The sequence below is a fragment of the Leptosomus discolor genome, chromosome 23, assembly GCF_034619465.1.
Source record: "Leptosomus discolor isolate bLepDis1 chromosome 23, bLepDis1.hap2, whole genome shotgun sequence".
In the NCBI taxonomy this organism is placed as follows: domain Eukaryota; kingdom Metazoa; phylum Chordata; class Aves; order Leptosomiformes; family Leptosomidae; genus Leptosomus; species Leptosomus discolor.
Window position 1 is genome coordinate 8,952,142 of NC_141413.1, and position 20,452 is coordinate 8,972,593.

A 20,452-nucleotide genomic window follows, 5' to 3' on the forward strand; every position below is an offset into this window, starting at 1 on the left:
TAATGGGCCTGAAAACGATCGCGTGTTTATCAGCAACATCGACTGGGGATAAAGCTGCCGCGAACCCCGCCCTGTTCCCACCGGCTCGGGTTCCTGAGAAAACACCGTGAAACCGGCACCGGGGCAGGGAGGGCCGCGGGAGCGGGGATTCTGGCGGGCTGCCGGGCAGCCCCGGGGCCGGCTCGGCGGGCGGCCTCGGACGACGCTTCGGGCAGCGGGGAGAGATCGCGGCGCCAGCCCGCGAACTCCCAGAGCAGCGGCGGGTCCCGCAGGAGCGAGACAGCGAGACAGCGACCCGCAGCCGGGGCCCGGCCGGGGCCCCCAGGGCCCAGCAGGCCGGGGCGGGGCTGTGCCATGTCTGCGTGCGGCGGGGGGGCGGGGGGCAGGACTGCACCATGTGTTCGGGAGGTGTAGGGGCGTCTCGCGGGCTGTGCCGCGGGGTCACCATGCCCGCCATGGCAGGGGGAGTCGCCACGCAGCCAATGGGAAGCAGGCGGTGCGCACACACATGCGCAGATCCTGCCGCTCAGCAGCCCCACGAGGTTGCGCCTGCGTACTGCCTCTTCCCGCGCGTCGGCGAGGCGGCGGTGCGTGCGCCAGATGGCACTTCCGCCCTTTTCGTAGCCCGGAGTCGTCCAGACGCTTTTGCGACAGCCGTAAGTGAGCGGCGGCGGCCGGTGGAGCGGAACGGAGCGCACTGGGCGGCGGCGGCCGCGGCTGGCGGCGACGCGATGAGGCCGCAGCAGGCTCCCGTGTCGGGCAAGGTGTTCATCCAGCGCGACTACAGCGGCGGGACGCGGTGCCAGTTCCAGAGCAAGTTCCCGGCCGAGCTGGAGAACAGGGTGAGGCGGGGCGGGCCCGCTCCGAGCCCTCCGGGCAGCCCGGGGCCGGCCCCCGCCGCCCACCTTGCCGCGGCCGCTGGGGCTTGCAGCCGGCGCTGTGCGCGGCGGGAGCGGCGCTGCCGAGCCCGCGGGGCGGTGGGGAAGGGCCGGCCCCCGCGGCCGCCCGCCGGGTGCGAGGGCCTGCGGGCGGGGACCGCCTGGCGCCTGGGCGGCGTTCACGAGTGACCGGGCGGGCTCGCGCGGCCGTGAGCCCGTTCCGCCCCTCTCTGGAGCACGCGGTAGGTCTCCGCACAGACCTCCGTGCCTGCACCGAAGGTCACCCTTCAGGGGTGGGAGGGCGGTGGGGCTTCTCACCGTGCCCCTGTCCTGGGAGCAGCTCTGCTCCGGCGCACCCCGAGGGTGCTGTGCCAAGGTCTCTCACCTGGCTTTTACGTTGGCGGCGGCGAGCGCCTTCTAATCCTCTCTTTTTGTTACAGTCCTATGCACAGCGTGAGAGGGGCGTGATTTCAAAGTCTGAAGGCATAGCCTGCTTTGGATATTGGTTATTTTTTGGCATAAAAGCGTTGTTTGTTGTCCAAATGGCATTTTTGGTAAATTGTGGTAAAAACATACTTCTCATTTGCGGTGAAAAGCTGCATGAAAAATAGTTAAAAACACTTTTCTTCAGTGTTTATGAAATGCTGGTCTCTTGTGCTTTCTGTAATCCTCAGGAAGGCAGCTCTCTGTTGTAGCAGTGAAATAGAATGTGTTCATTATGCCTGTGAGAATAAAGCGTGTGTTGTTGTATTGTGCACTAACACTGTCCTCTCTTGTGGAGTCCAGCCAGTTCTGCTGAGCCTGTTCAGTAGCCTCACAAGTGCCGTCTCAAGTACCTTCATTTTGTTTAAATGCTGTCAGATGCAGTATCTTCAACTGACAGGAAAAAAATGCTCCTTGCTAATGCCTTTTTCTTCCTGCACTTCTCTTCCTTGTTACTCTGGTTTGGTTTGTATTGTTTTGCTGAGAGCTTGTTTGATCAGCGCTGCAGCAGCGAGGCAATACTGATATTAAGAGCTAGCTCTGTCAGTCCACTCCCGAACTGCTCTTTTTAGTCTAGCAGAACTCTTTGTGTGTGGATTAAGCTTTTTTTTTTTTTTTTTTTCCTGATTGAATTGCACGTTGGTTTAGTTATGTTACTCTTAATTGTGTCCAGGTTGTGCTGGCAGTCAGACTTGATCTAATCACTTGGCAGATACTTAAGAAGGAACTACAGGTCTGTAACTCAAAGCGTCCTTCAGACTTTGGCTCTAAACACAGTGGCTGCAACGTGTGGAAGTGCAAATAAGCAATAAATGAAGGCAGATACCTGAAGATATCAGTGAGTTCTGAAATGTTCAGGGCATGACAGCTAAACTTGACTTCTCTCGCAGATTGACAGGCAGCAGTTTGAAGAGACTGTCCGAACACTGAACAACCTCTATGCAGAAGCTGAAAAACTCGGGGGCCAGTCTTACCTTGAAGGGTGTCTCGCCTGTCTGACTGCCTATACCATCTTCTTGTGCATGGAAACGCATTATGAAAAGGTGCGCTGCTTTGCTTTACCTTGTACTGGGAAGGCAGTGTGTCTCATAGACTTCAGTCAGAGACTTACTTCTTGGTAGGTTTTTCTGTGACTTGCACCGTTGTACCAATTCCACGTTGACTCTGGATCCTGCTGCAGAGCGATGCCACCCGTACACCAGGCAGACTTCTCTACGTTAGTCACTTTGAGTAACATAATGATTGCGTGTGCTTCAGAGGAGTCACACACTTTCTGTCCCTAGTTGTGTGCTGGGCTCTCCCAGCATTGATGTATCTGTGCCGTGGCTGGGGAATGTCGGGAAACCTGATGAAGGAGCTGTGACTTCTGTGCTGTTCTATCACCAGGTTCTAAAGAAAATTGCCAAGTTCATTCAGGAACAGAATGAGAAGATCTATGCTCCTCAGGGCCTCCTTCTGACAGACCCCATTGAAAGAGGACTAAGAGTTGTATCCTTCTGTGGTTTCTTAGATTGTCTCCTGGTTTGTCCACCTGTGATGTGCTACCTGTGTACCTCAGTGTAGCACCCTCTGGTCATGCTTGGTGTGTGAGACAGCAGAATGTGTGATTACTCTTGTTAATGCTCCGTGGTGTGCTATTCTTCGGTCAGATCTTAGTACCTTAAGATTTGTCACATCAGAAGACAATGGAAACGCAGTATTGGAATCCATCCTTTGAGGCTTCCTTGAAAATGCAGTATGTATAAACAGGGTCCTGCCAGCACTTTAGGTGCTTCCTCTATTTCAGTGGCCTCTAAAAATGCAGTTTCTCTGACTGGAAAAAAGTGACCGACTTGGTAGGATAGACACTGGTGACGTGAAAGCCAGAGATGGCTGTCGCTTAATCTGCAGCCCTCGGCTCAGGGTCTGGTGAAGATTTCTCCATATGGCACCACTGTAAGTTGGTACCTGCCTAGCACTTGCTCTTGGTTCCGGCATGGCTTATTTCAACTGGTTTTCTTCAGCTCTTGAACACTGCAGGCATTTTGTCTAGTTATCACCTTAGTCGTTGTAAAGACCTTGCCTAGCAAATCTAGGGGTAGAATGAGACACGTGTATCGCTTTTTGAGACTATTGGATCTGGAGCAACTTGAGACACAGAATGCCAGTTAAATGCACGCTAAGGCTATTCCTTGGGTTATCTGTGTATTTGTCTAAGTAGCTTGTAGCTGTCACCTACGTGAGTTCATTATTCTCAATGTTTTCTGCTTTTTTCTGTGCACACACCTCCTGGAAAAAACCCGTTCAACTTGAGTGCAAGCATTTTCAGTTTGGTTAGTGACTTAGTGGCTGAACTGTAGAAGTGTCCAGTGCATAGCCTTTCCTGAAATTTAACAGAAGGTGGCAAGGCTCACAAACGCTCCGCGCACAGCATCTTGTGTTCTTGTCAGAACAATCCTGGCTGGATAGACTGCTGGTCTGACCTGACAGGGCATCTCTTATGTTCCGTTTGCTTTCTAGCTCTGAAACTACCCTGGAAACGGCAGGTATGAGGCAGAAAAATCAAAGGTTCTAATATCCTAAATTTTTCTGCCTTTTTTTCTGGGTTATGTTTTCATAATCTTTTTATAGTATGTTTCCCTAACAGCTTTTCTGTGCAGATTGAAATTACCATTTATGAAGACAGAGGTATGACCAGCGGAAGATAAAACTGTGGAGTCTCAGGTACATGCTAACCTTACTCTAGACCCATCTCAACCTGTTTTGTACGCTCAGAGGGGTAGATGCTGTCATACTGAGACAGAATATTTATCCCACCACTGTATGTAATCAAAGGCTGTTCACATAAACCTTTTCTGAATCAGCAGAACTATCAGTACTTGGCATTATGTCACTGCATGTTAATACGGATCAGACAATACCAGATTTACCTTTAGAGAAATTCAGTTCTTGATTGTGTAAATACGTAGGAACATAGCTTATGCCCAAAATTGTTCTCAGTTCTGTAGGTAAAAGAATCTTTTTTTTTTGTTCTCATGAAGTCTTTGTGTCATAAGGTTCTGAACAGACAAACTTAAGACTAACCCTTAAATCTAGACCTGAGAATAGGTCACTACTGAATGCTTGTTTCGGATTTCTGAACAGTTTCTGTACTAATAGCATGAGAGAAATATTCAAGAGATATTGTTAATGGTGCTGTGCTAGCACCTGCTCTTCCCATACTGTTGTGAAAGATACAGCTTTTCCTCTCAAATGTTTTCCGTGGTACCAGGGTCTATTTTAAAAGTTTCCATGTTCCGAGCACTTGTGAAATCAAGGTCATATCCACAGCATGTTAAGGATCCCCTTGTATTTTGCCTAGAAGTCAGGATTATTAGCCTCAGAATCCTGAACAAATCAATGCCAGTAATTGTGTCTTACCTTCTTGCTTCTGAGTATGTAGAAGATTCAATTCTATATACTGTTGAGCGGCAGCTTTTCTGTTCCAGAAGGGACTGAACAGTGAACTGCTGCTGCTACGCAGCCCAAAGGGGAAATGCACGCTGCTATTCCTGGTAGTGTTACTAAATTCTTCTAGTGCTTTTTCTAACCTGCCTCTGCTACATGTCTCTAGGATTTCTCTTTTGGTAGTCTGCTTATGATTGACCCGTATTTACAGTGCATATAAACCAGATTAACCTATGACAAGCTGGAGCAAACCATGATAAGAGTTTCTGGTAAAGCAAAACGATGAAGATTCTTGCTGATGCGTACCTGTTTGTAGACAACTCTGGCTTGTAACTTGGCATCACTTGTAGATGCCAATTCAGTCTCAAAATACCCTTCTTTATCTGGCTATTAGCACTTGGGAATCTGTTGTATTGCATGGCACCTGTGTTCTGCTCTTGGAATAAGTTTGTGTTTTATCAGCTGCATCTGCATATATTTGGCACAGGCCATCTGTCGCGACTCTTTTCACATCAATCACCGAGGAATGTTTTCCTAGGTGATGTGGGTTTTGAGCAGTTATGTAAAAGCTAGTTCTGTCAAACCACTGAAATTTTTAAAATGAAGTTAAGACGTGTATGATGAAGTTCTGGATAGTTTAATGAATTGCAAATATTTGTGGCCAGTAAACACTTGTTTTGAAAGCTGTATGAGGACCCAAGTAAGCCTGGTCTGGGAGTGGAGCTTTGTCAGGTACTCATCTCTGAGTCATTTGGAGCCTGCACGCCGTCCTGATGATCTGTTCAGGAATGCAGCCTACATGGGCTCTACAAAACATGGACTGTCTTTCTGTCTGGGGTAGTGGTAGAGGATATGACTCTGGCTAGGAATAGGTGGCATGTCTTGGGACTTCTCATGGTCTCTGCAACATCTCTGTAAATTCAGAGGAACTCTGAGATCTGCTGCCGCAGTTGAGACCTTATCCTACCCAATAGTTTTAAGTGGAAAAATCTTTCCATGACTCTGTCCTTGAGCGTATTCTAGCATACAAAAGCTTTTTATTGCAGTTTTTCAGCTGGATGCTGTTCCAGTTCTCACTCAAATATCTTTACTCGTGATGCTTTCAGTTAAGAGTGGCCAGCAACTTCTAGCTTTGGTAGCTTTAACTGGAAAAAGTTGCTGAAAAGTACTTAATTTTCCTGATACTGTTTGGCAGTCACAAAGTGAAAAGAGTGCTCCGAGTACTTGAGAGACTAAAATAAAGGATCATGCTAACTGCATGCAGTATAGAACTGCGAAATTACTATCCCTGGGTTTCCAAAATACCTATTGACCTTCCTTAAAGCTTTGCTTTTGTAAAGCTCATATTTGAGCTGGCTCCCTTGTCTTGGGTCCTCTGCAGGTCCTGGGATGGTAGTCTAAGTCTAGGTTGTTGGCAATGCTTGCAGAAAAGAGACTGGAAATACTTATGCCTGTTATGGAGAAAGAAACCGACTGTTGGCTTCTGTTCCTGCTACACTGACCACAGCACATGGTAGCCCTACCTTTGCTGCTACATACCTCCTAAGATAACAAAATATGGCTGTGTAAAGGTTTGTGTAGAGTTTTGCTGGTTTTATTTAGTCATAGATTCTAATAATATGACATTTCTTTTCTAGCAGATAGCTCAACAGTGGACTTGCTGTATCAAAGTTCCCCTACCTCCTACTTTAGAGCATCATTCCTTTCTCTGCTGCCAGATCCACAGTGCCATCTACTACAAGGACTAACTTCCTAAAACTGCTCCACATGGGGTGACCTAGCTGGTCAGCATCCATTTTGTGGCAAACTTTTAAGCAATGAGATCACTTTTTTTTTTTTTCCCCAAGAAAAAGCAGAAGTGGTAAAGCTACGTACTCTTCTGAAAGAAATGGGGCACTTAGCCCAAGAGAAGTCTGGTTTTAGTCACGTAAGTGCAGTGCTGTTCCTCCCTAGTTCCTAAACCGCTCTGTACATCAGTCGGGCTTTGGAAAGCTGCAAGTCAGAGTTGGGAATTTTCCAGAAACAAGGCCTTCCCTCCAGTTTGATATTGGAGCGAGGGGATACACAGTGCCTCTGCCTGGCGAGAAGTGACTCAAGGCAATGAGCATTTGATGTTTCCCGTGCTGATTCTCATGGAAATTCAGAAGGCAAACTGTTACTTGTTTTAATGGTGTTGGTTATTCCTAGGAGGGGGAGGAATAGCTGGACTTTAATACTGGTGGTTTTTCTGCTACTGGATGTGTGCTCTTATTGCATCTGTCAGTGCTCACCAGAAGAGGGGGTCTATTCGTTCATAACACAGTGAGTAGAATAAAATGGATGCTGAACCAATAAACATAACAATTCCTACCATACTCTGATTAATTATGTGAAGTGTAAAACTGTTTCTTTATGGACTTATTACGTATAATTTATAGGAAAACATTGATTTGACGAACTGTTAGATGTTGTGTAAGATGGTTTCTTAATTCTGTCTGCTGGCACACTATTGAAAAGTAGAACTATTTAGTACCCCCATGCATTGGCGTTCCTCAGCAATACCTGCAAAAGCAACGTTCCTACAAACCAAGCTGGCTTAGTATTTATCTCTTCCATCCTTTTCCCTTATCAAAGCAAGGATGTCCTGGCTTAGGTTCTGAGCATCATTGTCTGGTTGTGGAAGGAATTCAGGTATTTAGAAAAGAAGACTTCTGCAGAACAGATCCGAGTGTTTGGGGGTTTGGTGGTGCTGTAGGTGCTAATACTGGATCTGAAATTCCAGGCTTGTTACTCAGCCACTGATTTTTTTTTTTTTGAGATTTCTTTAATATTTTAATTGTATAAAACTTGTTTTTTCTAAACTGTAACAGTGTTTGCCTTTCACATCTGTTGCAATATTGGCAGAAGTACTGACGGATTAGTAAATCTTTTCTTAAACCGTGTCTGTGTCGTGTTTGCCAGCGCTGCTCCGCGCACAGGGGGCGCGCGGTGCCGCTGTCCCCGAGCAGGCAGTGACAGCGTCACCTCACGATCGCCTCCTAGGCCGCAGCCGCTTTGTCCGCTGTTCTTCAGCAGCCGCCGCAGCCCCGGGCCCGGCACCGCTCTGCCGCCGCCATCTTGAGGGGCTGTCGCGTCGGCGCCTGCGCCGTGCGGGACACTTAGGCGGCGCCGGGCGCATGCGGGGGGGGGGGGGGGGCCGCGCATGCGCGGAGGCCCGTAGCTATTGGCGGGAGGTTGTGGCGGGATGGCGGCAGCGGGCGGTGAGGGGACGGAGGGAGACTCGGACGGGGGTAGCGAGGAACTGGTGCTCACCCCGGCGCAGCTCATCCGCAGCCTGGAGCAGGTAGTGTGTGCTGGGGAGAGCGGCTGAGGGCCGGGCCCTGGGCTCCCGGGCGGCATCTGGGGCGTGCCTGAGAGCTGGGCCCTGCCTGGGCTCTCTGGGGGAGGTGTGGGGCAGCGGGGTCCAGGCCCCTGGCTCGCCGGAGCGGGTGAGGAGGGATGAGTTTCTGGCCTCTCTGGGGACTGGGGCATCTAGTGGGTGCATTCCTTGTTTCTGCTTACAGCGTGCCTTCTTTCAGGCCTGGCTGAATGAGAAGTTTGCTCCAGAGCTGCTGGAGAGCAAGCCTGAGATCGTTGAGTGTGTTGTGGAGCAGCTGGATCATATGGTAGGTTCTGCTGGACTGAGGTGATGGTACAGGCAGGCGCCTGAGTGCCTGGCATGGCAGGTACATGCTTGGGTTCCTCTGGGATTGCTGGGATTGTCTGCTCCTCTGTCCCTGAGATAAGGCTGTTCTGAGCCCCTTCTTTGAGCTTGTCTCAGGGAGGGGACTGGAGACACAAGGAAATAGGGTGCTTTGTGTCACCAAAAGCAGCTACAGTCTGTTTTTTGCGGGCCTTATGTGCAAAACCCATCTTCCCTCTGTTTCTTGTTATTTGGCATTTCAACCATTTAATTTGTCTTTGCCTTTCCTTGCAGGAGGCAAACCTAAAGCGGGCAAAGAGTGGAGACTTGAAGGTCAGCGTTCACCGCATGGAGATTGAAAGGATCCGCTACGTGCTCAGCAGCTACTTGCGATGTAGGCTTGTGAAGGTAATACTTGCTGTGCTGCCCAGGGGATGAAAAAGGGTGACTACAGAAGTGGTTTTTACTTATACAAGGCCTCCTGTTTCAGTAAGTCGCTTAGTTAAAGCACACCCTCTGTGTCCTCCAAAGTACAGTCCCAAGGAATTCATTCCTTAGACATGCTTTTCTGTCATGATGGAGGATCACAGCATTGCTGTGGGTGTTTTCTTGGGGCCCAGGCCCACCTTGTCTGGGCCCAGGATGGCACAACCAAATGCTTGCATGTTGTGCCTGGGTCCTGCCACGTACAGATGTGGTTGTGCAGCTTGGAGAACCCAGCTGACCATATTGCTGTTAATTTGGGAGCAGGTACTGGGCAGGCCTGCAGCTGCTGCGTATACCTGTACAACAGTGGACTACTGCTTGCAGGGGAAGCCTTTGGGGAGTGGCGATTGTAGGCACTGAACTCCTGGGAGAGGTCTGTTACAGTCTTTGGGATTTTGTTCCAATATCAGATAGAGAAGTTTTTCCCTCATGTCCTGGAGAAGGAGAAGTCTCGAGCTGAAGGGCAGCCTTCCATTCTATCACCAGAGGAGTTTGCTTTTGCTAAAGAGTGAGTATGTTTTGGATGCATCTCCCTCCCTTTTTCTAGGTTATAGAACTCGCCCATGTGTTATGCTGAACAGTTCTTGAGACTGTCAGCCTTAGACAGGTTTGCAGTAAGAATCACAGCTTTTACCAGGAGGTTTTCTGCTGGACAAGGAAAGAGCTGAAATAAAATAGCTCTGGTAACTCTGAGCCAGTTACCAGGACAAGCCATTAGGCTTGTCTCTGGCCATGCCTGTGGGACCAGAAGATGTTGCTTGCTTTCATTTTGAGTCAGTACTCAGCCTGCAAGTCTGTATTTGATTAAACCAGTAAATGCCTCAATGGTTTGTTTCAGGTACATGGCAAACACAGAGACTTATCTGAAGAACGTGGCCCTAAAACACATGCCGCCCAACCTGCAGAAAGTGTCTCTCCTAAAATCGGGTGAGTACATCCAGACTGCAGGGTAATCTGAAAATTACAGCAGCAGGGAACGTTAAGGGCTAGTCCTGCAGCTGGCACTCCGTAGAAGCAAAGATGAGGTGGTGACAGTGTCATAACACTCCTCTGCTGTGTGGCCCCTTGGTGCTGCTGTCAGAGGATCGTGCTGGCCCCTGCCGTCCAGTCTTGCCTTACGCTGAGGCAGCGCATGCGTTACCGCTGATCAGAAGTGTCTAGTGTTCCCTTCACTGGCCATGAGTTTGCTGTCCCCTGTACCCCTCTGTTAGCTCGCTGTCCTGCAGAGGAACACAGGCGAGTGCTGAGCTTGTGCCCTGAATCCGTTGTCTGCAGTCCCGAAGCCCAACCTGGACTCGTTTGTGTTCCTGAGGGTGTTGGAGCGGCAGGAGAACATCTTGGTTGAGCCGGAGACAGATGAGCAGAGGTAGGTGGGCGCTTCCCCGTGCAGTGCACCTGCATGAGTTGGGTTTCAGAGAGTGGCGTGGGGCACGGTGGGCAGGAAGGCTGAAGGGCACGCCTGTTTCTGCAGGGAGTACACCATCGACCTGGAGGAGGGCTCACAGCACCTGATCCGGTACCGGACCATTGCTCCGCTGGTGGCCTCAGGAGCGGTGCAGCTCATCTGAGGGGTGAGCGGTAAGTGCAGGGCCCGGGCTGTGGTGGCACCGACGGCAGCTGCAGCAGCCGCCACCACCCGCCAGGGCGGGCCCGGGCCATGTCCCCCCCTCCCCGAGCTCGCACCGGGCGCGGCTGGGCAGTGGTGGTGTTGGAAAGGCCCTTGGAAGTGTGCAAACAAACCAGCAGGACATCTTTCTGCTGGTGCAAAGGGGCTCGTTGCCCCCGCAGCTCACCAAACTGCCGATTGTCTGGAGAGCACAGCCAGACTCCTTTCTCTGGTGCTCCTGAGCGAGGGCAGTCTGTGTCATGGCACTCCCTCCAACAAGGCTTTGCAGCAGCCTTGCCACAGTCCCCTTGGAGTCCCAAGGGAGGGATGAGTGCAGCTGCTGCTTCTCTGGATCCCAGGCTGGTTTGACAGCAGGTGTGGACAGAGTGCATCTGTCCTCAAAGGCAAATACAGCCTTTGTAAATAGCAGGGTGCTCTCTTTTCAAACCTGCAGCCATGTGTTCATTCCTGTTCCAGTTTAGCACTGTTCTTTGAATTGGGCTGTTGGGTGGAAACTGACTGACCGAATGGTGTGGCAACGAGCTACGTAAACTCCACCTGTCTCCGTCAGCTTTGATCTTGTCGCAGGTTCTGTGCAGCCCTGGATGTTGTGCAAGTGGCCAATTGCTCTGAGGTGAACCGGAGGGGATGTACCTCTGCACCATCTTTGCCACATGATCCATTGAGCAAAAAAACACCACCCATAAAAGTGTTTGCTGGCAGAGCAATCTTGGTTCTTGCAGAAGGAGCAGGGGGCATTTGGAACACGTTAGGGATGGAAACTGCAGCTCAGAGCAAAAGGAATATCACGGGTGAGCAGGGGAGAGCCACAGGGTGCTGTGTGGGGTACTTATCACCGGCTTCTTACCTGCAGTGGGAAGGGAGGGTGAAGAGTTTGCCAATTTTGTTCCCGTGGTCTTTTATGACAATATCACCTGGGAGATGGCCATGAGCTTAGGAATTCAGGGTTTCTACTTGCATCAAGTTCCTCCCTTGAAGCACTGTTCTGCAGGCCAAACGGCGAGTCTGTCCTTCCTTGGACAGGCCCTGCCTTTGAGGAAGGCAGGCTGTGCAAGCTTTGTTCTGCTTATGCAGCCTGTGTCCTAGTGTGGATGCAGTTGTGTCACTACAGCCCCTTGTAATATGGCCAGAGAGTTATGCTGCTTTTTCCTGGCATTTTGGCAATAATAGCGCTATCCTTGTAAAATACCTACCCTTGCCATTACAGGTATCTGAGATTTGGCTGCAGAGTAAGCTTGGATTTGGAATTGCTACCTGGACCTTGTGCTGACAATGGCGTTTCTTGCCGTGGCCCAGGAGTGAGTGCCTCCAGGAGCCATGGACAGCTGTGTTTTCTCTGATCAGATTGCAAGTGGTGCAATCATGACCAAAGTTTTGGAAATGTCAGACAGTATTTGCAGGTTTGTCACAAACCTCTCCTTAACCAGAGCAACTGGTTCACACTCAGGCTGTTTGTGCCAGAGCTGTAGGGTCTTTATACTGCCCGTGTAAAATTTGAGTTTCAGTCCATGGTTCTGCTACATGCACAGACTTTGCTTAAAGCCAAGACCGGAGCAGGTCCTGCACGGAGGGTTTATGTGCTGCTAATTCATCTCTTGAAATTCTGCCTGTAGACCAAGTCCAGTGAGGGGGATGAGAGGCTTGCCACTTTTTCAGCCTTTTCCAACCTGCTTCCTTGGACTGGCTGACTGCAGGGAGATTGCACCACTATTACAGCTAATCCTCAAGCTCAAGGCTGCCTTGGTCGGTGAACTCTAGAGCAGGTAGGACCTTCGTACAGGATGGTCTGCACGATCAGCAGCTGAGCACTGTGGAAGAGCTCTGAGGAGTTTTGTAGGCTTGTGGGGGCTTGTGGTGCCTTTGTGCGGTTTAGAAAGATACTGGAGCATGAGGCTGACGGAGCCTTCCCAGAACGGTCTCTTGCTGCAGCATGAGAATGGGAGTCTTGTTTTTGGGCCACCTTCTATGCTTTGTGTGTTATTTGTGCTGCTTCCTATCAGGCCAGCACTCTGTATTTGATTTCTGCAGGAGAGCATTCAGCTCCCCGTGCAGGGAGACGTGGATCTGTAGAACAAATGCAAAGTGGCGAGCCAGAGGGCATTTTCTGGAAAGCTTCAGTGTGTAGGTGTTGGGATGCCTCATTTAAGACCAGTGTCAGACAGTTTCACTGAAATGGAACAACTGTAATCGTGGGCTCAGGAGAAAGCAGCTTTGTGCTGTGCATGACCTGAAGACCTTCCCTGCACAGAGTGAGGGGTTCTAGTAGAGCTGATGGCAGTTATGAGGGCTGAAACTGTCCGACTCCCTTCTGCTGAAACAGCTGCTGGGGCAAGGGGGACAAGCGATTCCTTCGTGCTGGTCACAGAGAGGAAAAGCTCCCCTGGCCCTGTTGACCCGTGCATGCCTCTGCTAGTGGGAGAAGCCAGGGTGTCCCGCGCTGCCTCAGCTCAGTGCCTGTCAGGTGCATGGCTCGTGCTTCTCAGGGCAGGGTCTTCCCTGCACGGTGGTCCGGTGGTCCGTGTGAGGAACAGCGTGGTGCTCCTCTGACACTCCCCCTCCCCTGCCAGCCGGGGGTGACAGGGTGCATCTTGTAGTGTGAGTGGCTTTGCATGTGTGGTTTATAGTGTTCCTAATGAATCCATTTAGGTAAAGAAGATTTGTTTAAGTATAGACGTTAAGAGGAAGCTGGATTTAATCCTTAAGAATCAGTGGCACGTACCTCTGCACAGCCCCCCAGGAAGCCCAGGCAGCTTCACAGAGGTGACTGAAGCTCCCAGCCAGAGTTGTTAATCCGCTGCTGCAGAAGCGTGCTGTAGGAGAGCTGCTTGGAGAATGTCTAGGTGGCACGTCTGGCAGACTTTCTCCTTGGCCCTATTAAGTTTGAACAGTCATCCCAACAGCTAGTACTTGCCTCACCACTGCATCTCACGTGGCTGCAGCAATGTGAGCGCAATGGTCTCCTGTCCTCTTCTAGCAGCTGAATCTTAACTGGACCTGATTCTGTCCAGAGTGCCTTTGGTACAGCTCCTCTCTGGAGTCCGACAGCTGGCACATGGCCACGTCGCCAGGGTTTTTGAAGATGGCTAGCAGGCTGAAATCAGTCAGGCTCATAGTGAGATTCAGTTCTGGCATACCTGAAAACGCTGCTGTCTGCTTTTTGTGTCCTTCCATGACTAAATATTGGGATGCTTCTGGGACTGGATACTGCCTCACTGCTAGCACTGTGCCTCTGTCCTGTCTGTCTTCGGGGAAGGGGAAGCGTCCGCAGGTTTGTTGAGGAAGTGATGCTTTTGGCTTGGACTTTCAGTGGGAGCAGCTTCCATGGGGTCTGCTGTAAAGCTTGGGCTCAGATGCACCCCCTGTTCTCTGCTCCCTCCCAAGGTGGAGATAGCTTGGGTTTACTGAGTGATTAGCTCTAAATGCAAAGTAGGTGGATGGTGAAAGAGGTCGTGAGGAGGGCACTGATGGTGAGCTGTGATTTCCCGGCCTGAGCCGGATCTGCTCTCCTGAGTGCAGGAGAAAGGTGGGGCAAGCAGTGTCATTGCTAGGAAGACTCTTTCATGCCGGTGTCAACTCCCCAAAGTCACCGAAGTGCGGGGAAACGCACTGTCAGCCTGAGGATGTGATGAAAGGATGATTCTCGGAAAGCAGCTGCTGGGAAGAGACTTGTCACCGGCATCGTATGTGCTGGAGGGGCACCTGTGCTTGTGAGCACATGGAGTCATCTGGTGTGCCACCCATCACCACAGCACGCAGGGGGACTGTCTTCCCTTGGGCCCCAGTTGTGTGTGAAAGGTGGAAAGCCTGTCCCTGGTATTTTTCTGTGGGCTTTCTTCCAGTGCCCTGGTTAACACCGGCTGCCGGCTGCTGTGCTTCTGGGTGACAGCAGCATTCCTGGAGTTGAGAAATACCTCTGTTAGAGTTAGGGAGTTGTTCCTCTGGAAGTCCCATCTAGGAAAAGTGATCCAAAGGTGGTTCTATTTCTTATTTCCTGGGTATCTACAGGAAAACTATGTCAAATGAATAATGTGATTTGGTGAGGATTATTGCTCAGTTGTCGTAACACAAACTTTCCTACACGGCGGGGAAACCACTGGAAGATCTGCAGGGAAAAGTTTCAAGTATTCAGAGGTTCAAAGCAGACAACTTGTGAGACCATGAGCCAGAGCCCTTAGTTCAGAGAAAAGGGGGGCAGTTTGCTGTCATGACTGCGGGAAATGTCACTTGGGTTTGTAACTTGGACAGTTGTGGCCCCAGCTAAACCTTGTAGGGGTGAGTATGCTGGTCCTCCAGCTGACTTCTGTGGAAGGACGTGTGGTGCTGCCTGCATCCGAGGCTGGCCTCAGAACTTGGGAGCTCTGCTTCCAGCTCAGGCCTGAGGCTGGTCACCAGCCAGGACTTCAGCTCGGGGCTCCTGCTGCAGCGTGCCAGCTGGCACTGGCAGCAGGAGGCCTGGCCGAGCCCAGCAGACGTGTCTGTCCCCATGTGGGGGTGGTACCCCGCAGCACTGGCCAACAGCAGACACACCTCTGGCTGCTGTGGGCCCAGCCGGACGAGCGCATCTGGCTCCTGGTGACCCACAGGCCGCTGTCCTGCTCCTCCCAGGCAGGGGTGTCTGGCAGCAGTGACACGAGTGCCACGTGTCCTTCTAGGGGATGGTGCCACTGTGACTCTTGCCTTTTTCCTGATGTTTTTGCTGACTGAGACCAGGGCTGAACTGCAGATTGGTGCCAGCCAGGAGTTGGGTTTTCCCAGCTGTCCCACGAGAGGTGCCTTGCACTGTGCTGGAGACATTCAGGCACGGTGGCGATGGACAGCCACATATAAATACTGAGGTCGTGTCACGAGCTGATGAAAATCTGTATTGTCAGCAGGAACAATCAGGGCTGCTTAACGTAAATGGCTAGACAGCTCCGGAGAGATTAGCCGGTAGAGCAGGGCAGGGGTGATCTGATGGAGGTGACAGCCTTTTCTGTCAAGGAGTCACATGTGAGCTGGACAGTGAAGGTGGTTTTGGGGATAGATGTTGGGGACACTACCGTGGCTCTTGCCTGCTCGGGTGTGGGTGAATTTCTTTTTCAAAGCAAGGAACTGGGGTAGGAAACTCCTGAGTTGGTCGCCTTTGGCAGAGGATGAGCCTGGGACTGTCGTTGTGCTTAGACACCCTGGAAGGAGCCGTCTTCTGGCAGGGCCTGAAAGGGGACGTATAAAACCAGTTCAGCGCTCCCTGCGCTGAGGACGGCGCGAGAGGAACGCGCTCCTCCCTGTCCCGCGGCTCCCGCCGGGCGTTGATGGTTCCTCCGCGCTGATGCGCTAAAAGCACACGCGTTTTCCCGATGCTGCGCCTCCCGTTAGCGCGCTCCACCGCCGCGCTCGGTGCCGGAGGCCGCGGCCCGGAGCGGTACCCGGCGGGGCGAGGCGGGTCTCGGGCGCGCGGGGGGCTGGGCTGGCTCGGTCCCGGTGTCCGGGGCGGGGGGGGGCTGTGGTGCCACCCGGCGGGGCGTGCTGAGCCCGCCGGGGCGGGGCAGCGCCGAGCCCCCATTGGCCGCTCGGGGGCGTGTCTCCGGCGCTGATTGGCTGCCGCCGCGGCCGGGGGGTGTCCGGGCCGCCGGCGGTCCCACGGCCTTAATGACCATTGAGCGCGCGGAGCCAGCGGGAGCGGAGCGGGCGGGACGCGATGCGCCGCGGCGAGTGAGCGCGGGGCGGGGCGGGCGGAGGGCAGGGGCTCGCCGCGGGCGGAAGCCCGGCAGCGGGGGCCGCGGCAGCCGGGGCCGCGTCGCCTGACCCCCTCTTCGCCTCTAGGCTTCCCCGGGTGCACGGCGCGAGGGCCAGCGCGCCCCCGGCCATGCCCGTGGACCTGGCCATGCGGCTCTGCCTGAGCCACTCGCCCCCCATCTGCAAGCTGCTGAACTCCTACGAGGAGCTGCGGGGCAGCCGGGGGCGCAAGCCCCTCCGGTCGTGTCTCAACCAGAAGCTGAGCACAGACCCCGAGCCCGAGCGGCGAGATAGCACCAAGGGCTCCAAGGGCCAGAAGAAGAAGAGAGTCGTGTTTGCTGACATGAAGGGGCTCTCGCTGACGGCTGTCCGCTTCTTCTCAAAGATCGAGGAGGACCTCTGTGACTTGCAGCATGCCCTGTCTGACCTTGCCTGCTTCCGACCTAGGCTGCGGGACTCACGCCCAGAAGCGTGCAAGTATGTGCTGGACTTCCCACAGCCCTCCGCGGACTACATGACTTTCCGCAGCCGCCTGCACAGCAACCTTGTCTGCCTGGAGAACTGCCTGATCCAGGACCGTGCCCTGTCAGGGACAGTAAAGGTCAGAAACATCGAGTACGAGAAGAAAGTGATGGTCCGCATCACCTTTGATGGCTGGAAGAGCTTCCGGGACGTCTCCTGCCAGTACATGCATAGCACCTATGGCTCGGCTGACACAGACATCTTCTCGTTTGAGCTTGCCCTGCCCAAGCCATCCATCTCCCGCAGGGCTACAGAGTTCTGCATCTTCTTCCAGTGCGGACAGAAGACTCACTGGGACAACAACCACGGGAAGAACTACAAGATCTGCCATGTGGGCATGATCCGCCCCCCCTCCCACGCTGTGAAGAGTGCCAACGGGGCCTGGGAGCATCTTGGCACCTCTCAGGCTGCCGCCCTGGTCCTTTCCCACCTGCAGACCTGGCGGCGCTCAGAGACCCAGGCTCCTTATTGGTAGGAAAGCAGCATGTGGAGAGGTGTAGGTCCCTTTTATGTCCAGACTGTGGGACAAGGGTCTTTGGGGAGGGGTCAGCTGCAGAAGACGCTGCTCACAGTTTTGCTAGATCCTCCACGTGTCCAGCCTGCTGCTGAACGAGCAACTGCCACTCTCTGCGGAAGCTTCTTCACTGCTGGCTCCTGCCCCTGAGACTGGAAGGTGCTGCTTGGTGTGACTTCTGCCTGTAGGTTCTTGAGGCGATGCTATTGACAGAGGGGGCGAGCAACAAGGGGAGGCTGTGGCCCGCGGACCTAGTCCATTGGGTAGGAGCCATCTGCGCCAGCTGTGGGGGTCCTGGTGTTGCCCAAGTGCCTTGTGTGGGGCTGCTGGGGAGGGTGTGCGCAACCCCGGCCCCGGGGCCTCGGCAGAGATCGCTCCCGAGGAGGGCTCACCGCGGGGGCGGGCGGTCGCTGCGGCGAGGGCGCCTCCGGTCGTTGGTGCTGTAACGGGGAGTTAATAAAGTGGCGGCGCTTTGCGAGTTCTGCTCCTGCCTGTGGCTGTGTCCGGGGCGGGGGGGGGGGGGGGGGGGGGGGGGGGGGGGGCCTGGGGGCGGGGGGACGCCCTCTGCTGGCGCCGCGAGGGGGCGGTGCTCTCCTTGCGGGCGCGGCCCCGCGGGCGGCGCGCTGACGTTAGGGCACGCAGCGCGGGGCGGAGGCGCGCACGGCACGTGGCGGGGGCGGAGCCGGGGCCCGGCGGCAGTGGCGGCAGGTGAGTGCGTGACCGGCCCGGTTCGGCCTGGCCCGGCCCGGCGCGGCGGTCCCCGCCTCCCCGCACAGGCCTCGGGCCGCCGACCCCCCTGCCCGCCCGCTCGCTGCGCCTGGCGGGCTCGGGGCGCCTGGGCAGGGCCCAGCCCGGCCGCGGACCGTTAACCGGTGCCCGCCTCGGGGAGCGCGGCCTCCCCGCCGTGGTGCAGGCCGCGCCGCAGCGCCCCCCCGCGCCGGGTGCGGCCCGGCCCGCCCACCGCACGGCTGAGGCGCAGCGCCCTCGTCCCCGGTGCCACAGCCCGGCCCCCGCCGCTCCGCCCGCGGCGGAGGAGCGGGAGGCAGCCGCCGCCGCCCGGCCCTGCGGGGCGCCCCCGCGCCACCCCGGCGGAGCACCTGCTTGCCTGGCGCGCACACGCCGAGGCCGAAGGTCGCCGGACCGAGCCTCGGCCCTGCCGCGATTCGCTGCGCTCGTGGGCCGTGTCCAGCCGCGCCGCCCCGTGCTCCCGGTGAATAGAGCTGAGAACGGCGCTCGCCGCTGCCCCCGGCCTCGCTGCAGCCGCGCCGGGCCCGGCCCCGGGCGCGCCGTTACGCGTGTCCGCGGTGCGGGTGGAGGGGGTTTCCTCGCGACGCCGGGCGCCCAGCCTGAAGCCGCAGCCCCGAGGGCGCGGGATGCGATCGCGGTTCTGCCTCTGCGCTGGGGCGGAACGGCGGTGGGGCCGGCCGGGCCGCCCCCCAGCCTGGGGGCGGTGGCAGCATCGCCCTGCGGGAGCCGCAGGGGCTGTACCAGCAGGCAGGGCTGCCTGCGGCTGGCCGGGGCTCCTCACACGTGGCTGCTGGCCCTGCGGCCTGCCCGGTGCGTGGCCAGCCCTGACGGGGCGCCACTGGGTGACACTGACAGAGCGCAATAGCTGAGCCCCTCTTAGGGCAGCAGCTGCCAGCTCAGGTGGCCAGTCTGACCAGTTTGCCAGCACGAGGCCTGGTTCTGATGGGTGACAGCGCTGGCATAATGGGCAGTTACACGGGTGCCTGTAGAGCTGCCTCTCCCAGGACGTGGTTTATGCAGGTGTGCGTGTTCCTTTGAAGCACTAACGATATTCTTGGCATTACTGTTATAGCAGCGCTAAGCCAGCAGCTGGAGCACGCTGTGCAGGGGAGCAAGAGGATCTTCCCAGACTCTCCTCTGCTCCAGTGTGCTTGCCGGGTACCTGTTGAATGTCGTCCTCAGGGTGGCACTCTGCAGCCAGGTGAAGGTGATGTCCAAAGGGACATCTCCCCCGAGCAGGCTCCTCTCAGCCTTTGCTGCCCTTGTGCGTACCCTTGCTGCCGAGGGCATCCTCCCCCGGAAGGGCTGTAGCGCCGAGTGTCTGACCTTTGACTGGTCCCTGTGCCCCAATGAGTTCCACTCGAGCTAATCATCATCAGTAATTCTCCCCTTGGGCTAGCTTCCTGTCCTGAGCTGTTTGTGAAGCTGCCCCGTGTGACCGGGATGAGGTGTGTGTACAGGGGTAGAGGACGTGATGCCTTCCCAGGAATCTGGGTGCCTGGCTAGCTCAGTGCTCATGGATGCCTCTGAAATGAGAGGGGCGATAAGATCTTTGTCACGAGGAAAGGTTTTTTGTCACTCCATTGTCTCCTTTCCGGTACTTGGGACCTGATTGCAGTATCCTGGGCTCTAGGCGTGGTTCTGCACGAGTCTGCTCAATCTGAGGTGTATGAAAATACAGGACGAGTAGCAGCAGGGGGTGATTCTCAAGCATGTGACAGTGCCAGGCAGCAGCTGGAGTGCCGGTCCGAGTCTGCTGTGTCTCAGGAGCTGCTCTGAGTGATGTGACCTCAGCCCAAGCACTGCCTTCCAGGTTTCAGAGCCCACTGTCCCTGGCCTCCTGCCACCCTCTTTTGAGTTGACGTCTCTCCAAGCTGCATGACTTGCCTGACTTCAGTTTCTCTTTCCTCCACTAGTGGTGGTGGCATGTGAGTGCCTCGTCTGCCAAGAAGCCAACTCGCTGTTTGAAGAGCTTTCCAGGGACACAGTCTTCATTCGTGTCTATAACAACCCTTCAGCGTGAGTGGATGCCAGGGGCGTCTGGAATTAAACTTGTTCCAGGCGTCATGCAAGGATCTGCGCTAGTGCCTGTGTCCTCACGGAAAGAACAATAATAACTCCACATACGGTAGGCTCCTGCAAGTGCCAACTCCCTCAATCTCCTCCAATGCAGGCTCAGGGATGGACTCCACCTTGTCCCTGTGAAGAGACTCTGCATGCTCTCAGCAGCCCAAAGGGGATTTTGCTGCCAGCTTCTTCACAAGCTGCCCCACAGCAGGACTTGTTCGGCGGCGCCTTGGGAGGATACACATTCATGCAGTTGTGTCACTGCAGTGCCCAGTGCTCGCCCATGGAGGAACCTGTGTACATGTTCTGTCTTCTTTGAGCTCTTT

General features: G+C 54.6%; 2 protein-coding genes and 1 pseudogene across 3 annotated transcripts; all 3 read left to right on the forward strand.

Annotated features, from left to right (window-relative positions):
* Positions 1-731: 731 nt before the first annotated feature.
* Positions 732-7,708, forward strand: GOLGA7 (golgin A7). Of its 2 annotated transcripts, none has more exons than XM_086477104.1 (5): positions 732-842; positions 2,252-2,404; positions 2,748-2,849; positions 4,001-4,064; positions 6,425-7,708. In XM_086477104.1, the coding sequence occupies exons 1-4, from the start codon at positions 732-734 to the stop codon at positions 4,046-4,048; spliced, it is 414 nt and encodes a 137-aa protein (XP_086333230.1). In that variant the 3' UTR covers positions 4,049-4,064; positions 6,425-7,708. The 2 variants fall into 2 exon arrangements, with proteins under 2 accessions (XP_086333230.1, XP_086333232.1); XM_086477106.1 differs by having other exon boundaries at positions 6,428-7,708.
* A 302-nt stretch (positions 7,709-8,010) lies between these two features.
* On the forward strand, positions 8,011-20,001 carry GINS4 (GINS complex subunit 4). The gene is made up of 8 exons (XM_086477071.1): positions 8,011-8,109; positions 8,345-8,431; positions 8,743-8,856; positions 9,345-9,442; positions 9,773-9,861; positions 10,210-10,300; positions 10,406-10,512; positions 19,976-20,001. Exons 1-7 carry the CDS (start codon positions 8,011-8,013, stop codon positions 10,500-10,502), a joined length of 675 nt encoding a protein of 224 aa, XP_086333197.1. The 3' UTR covers positions 10,503-10,512; positions 19,976-20,001.
* On the forward strand, positions 16,407-17,414 carry LOC104350593 (protein phosphatase 1 regulatory subunit 3C-B pseudogene; annotated as a pseudogene).
* Positions 20,002-20,452: the final 451 nt, after the last annotated feature.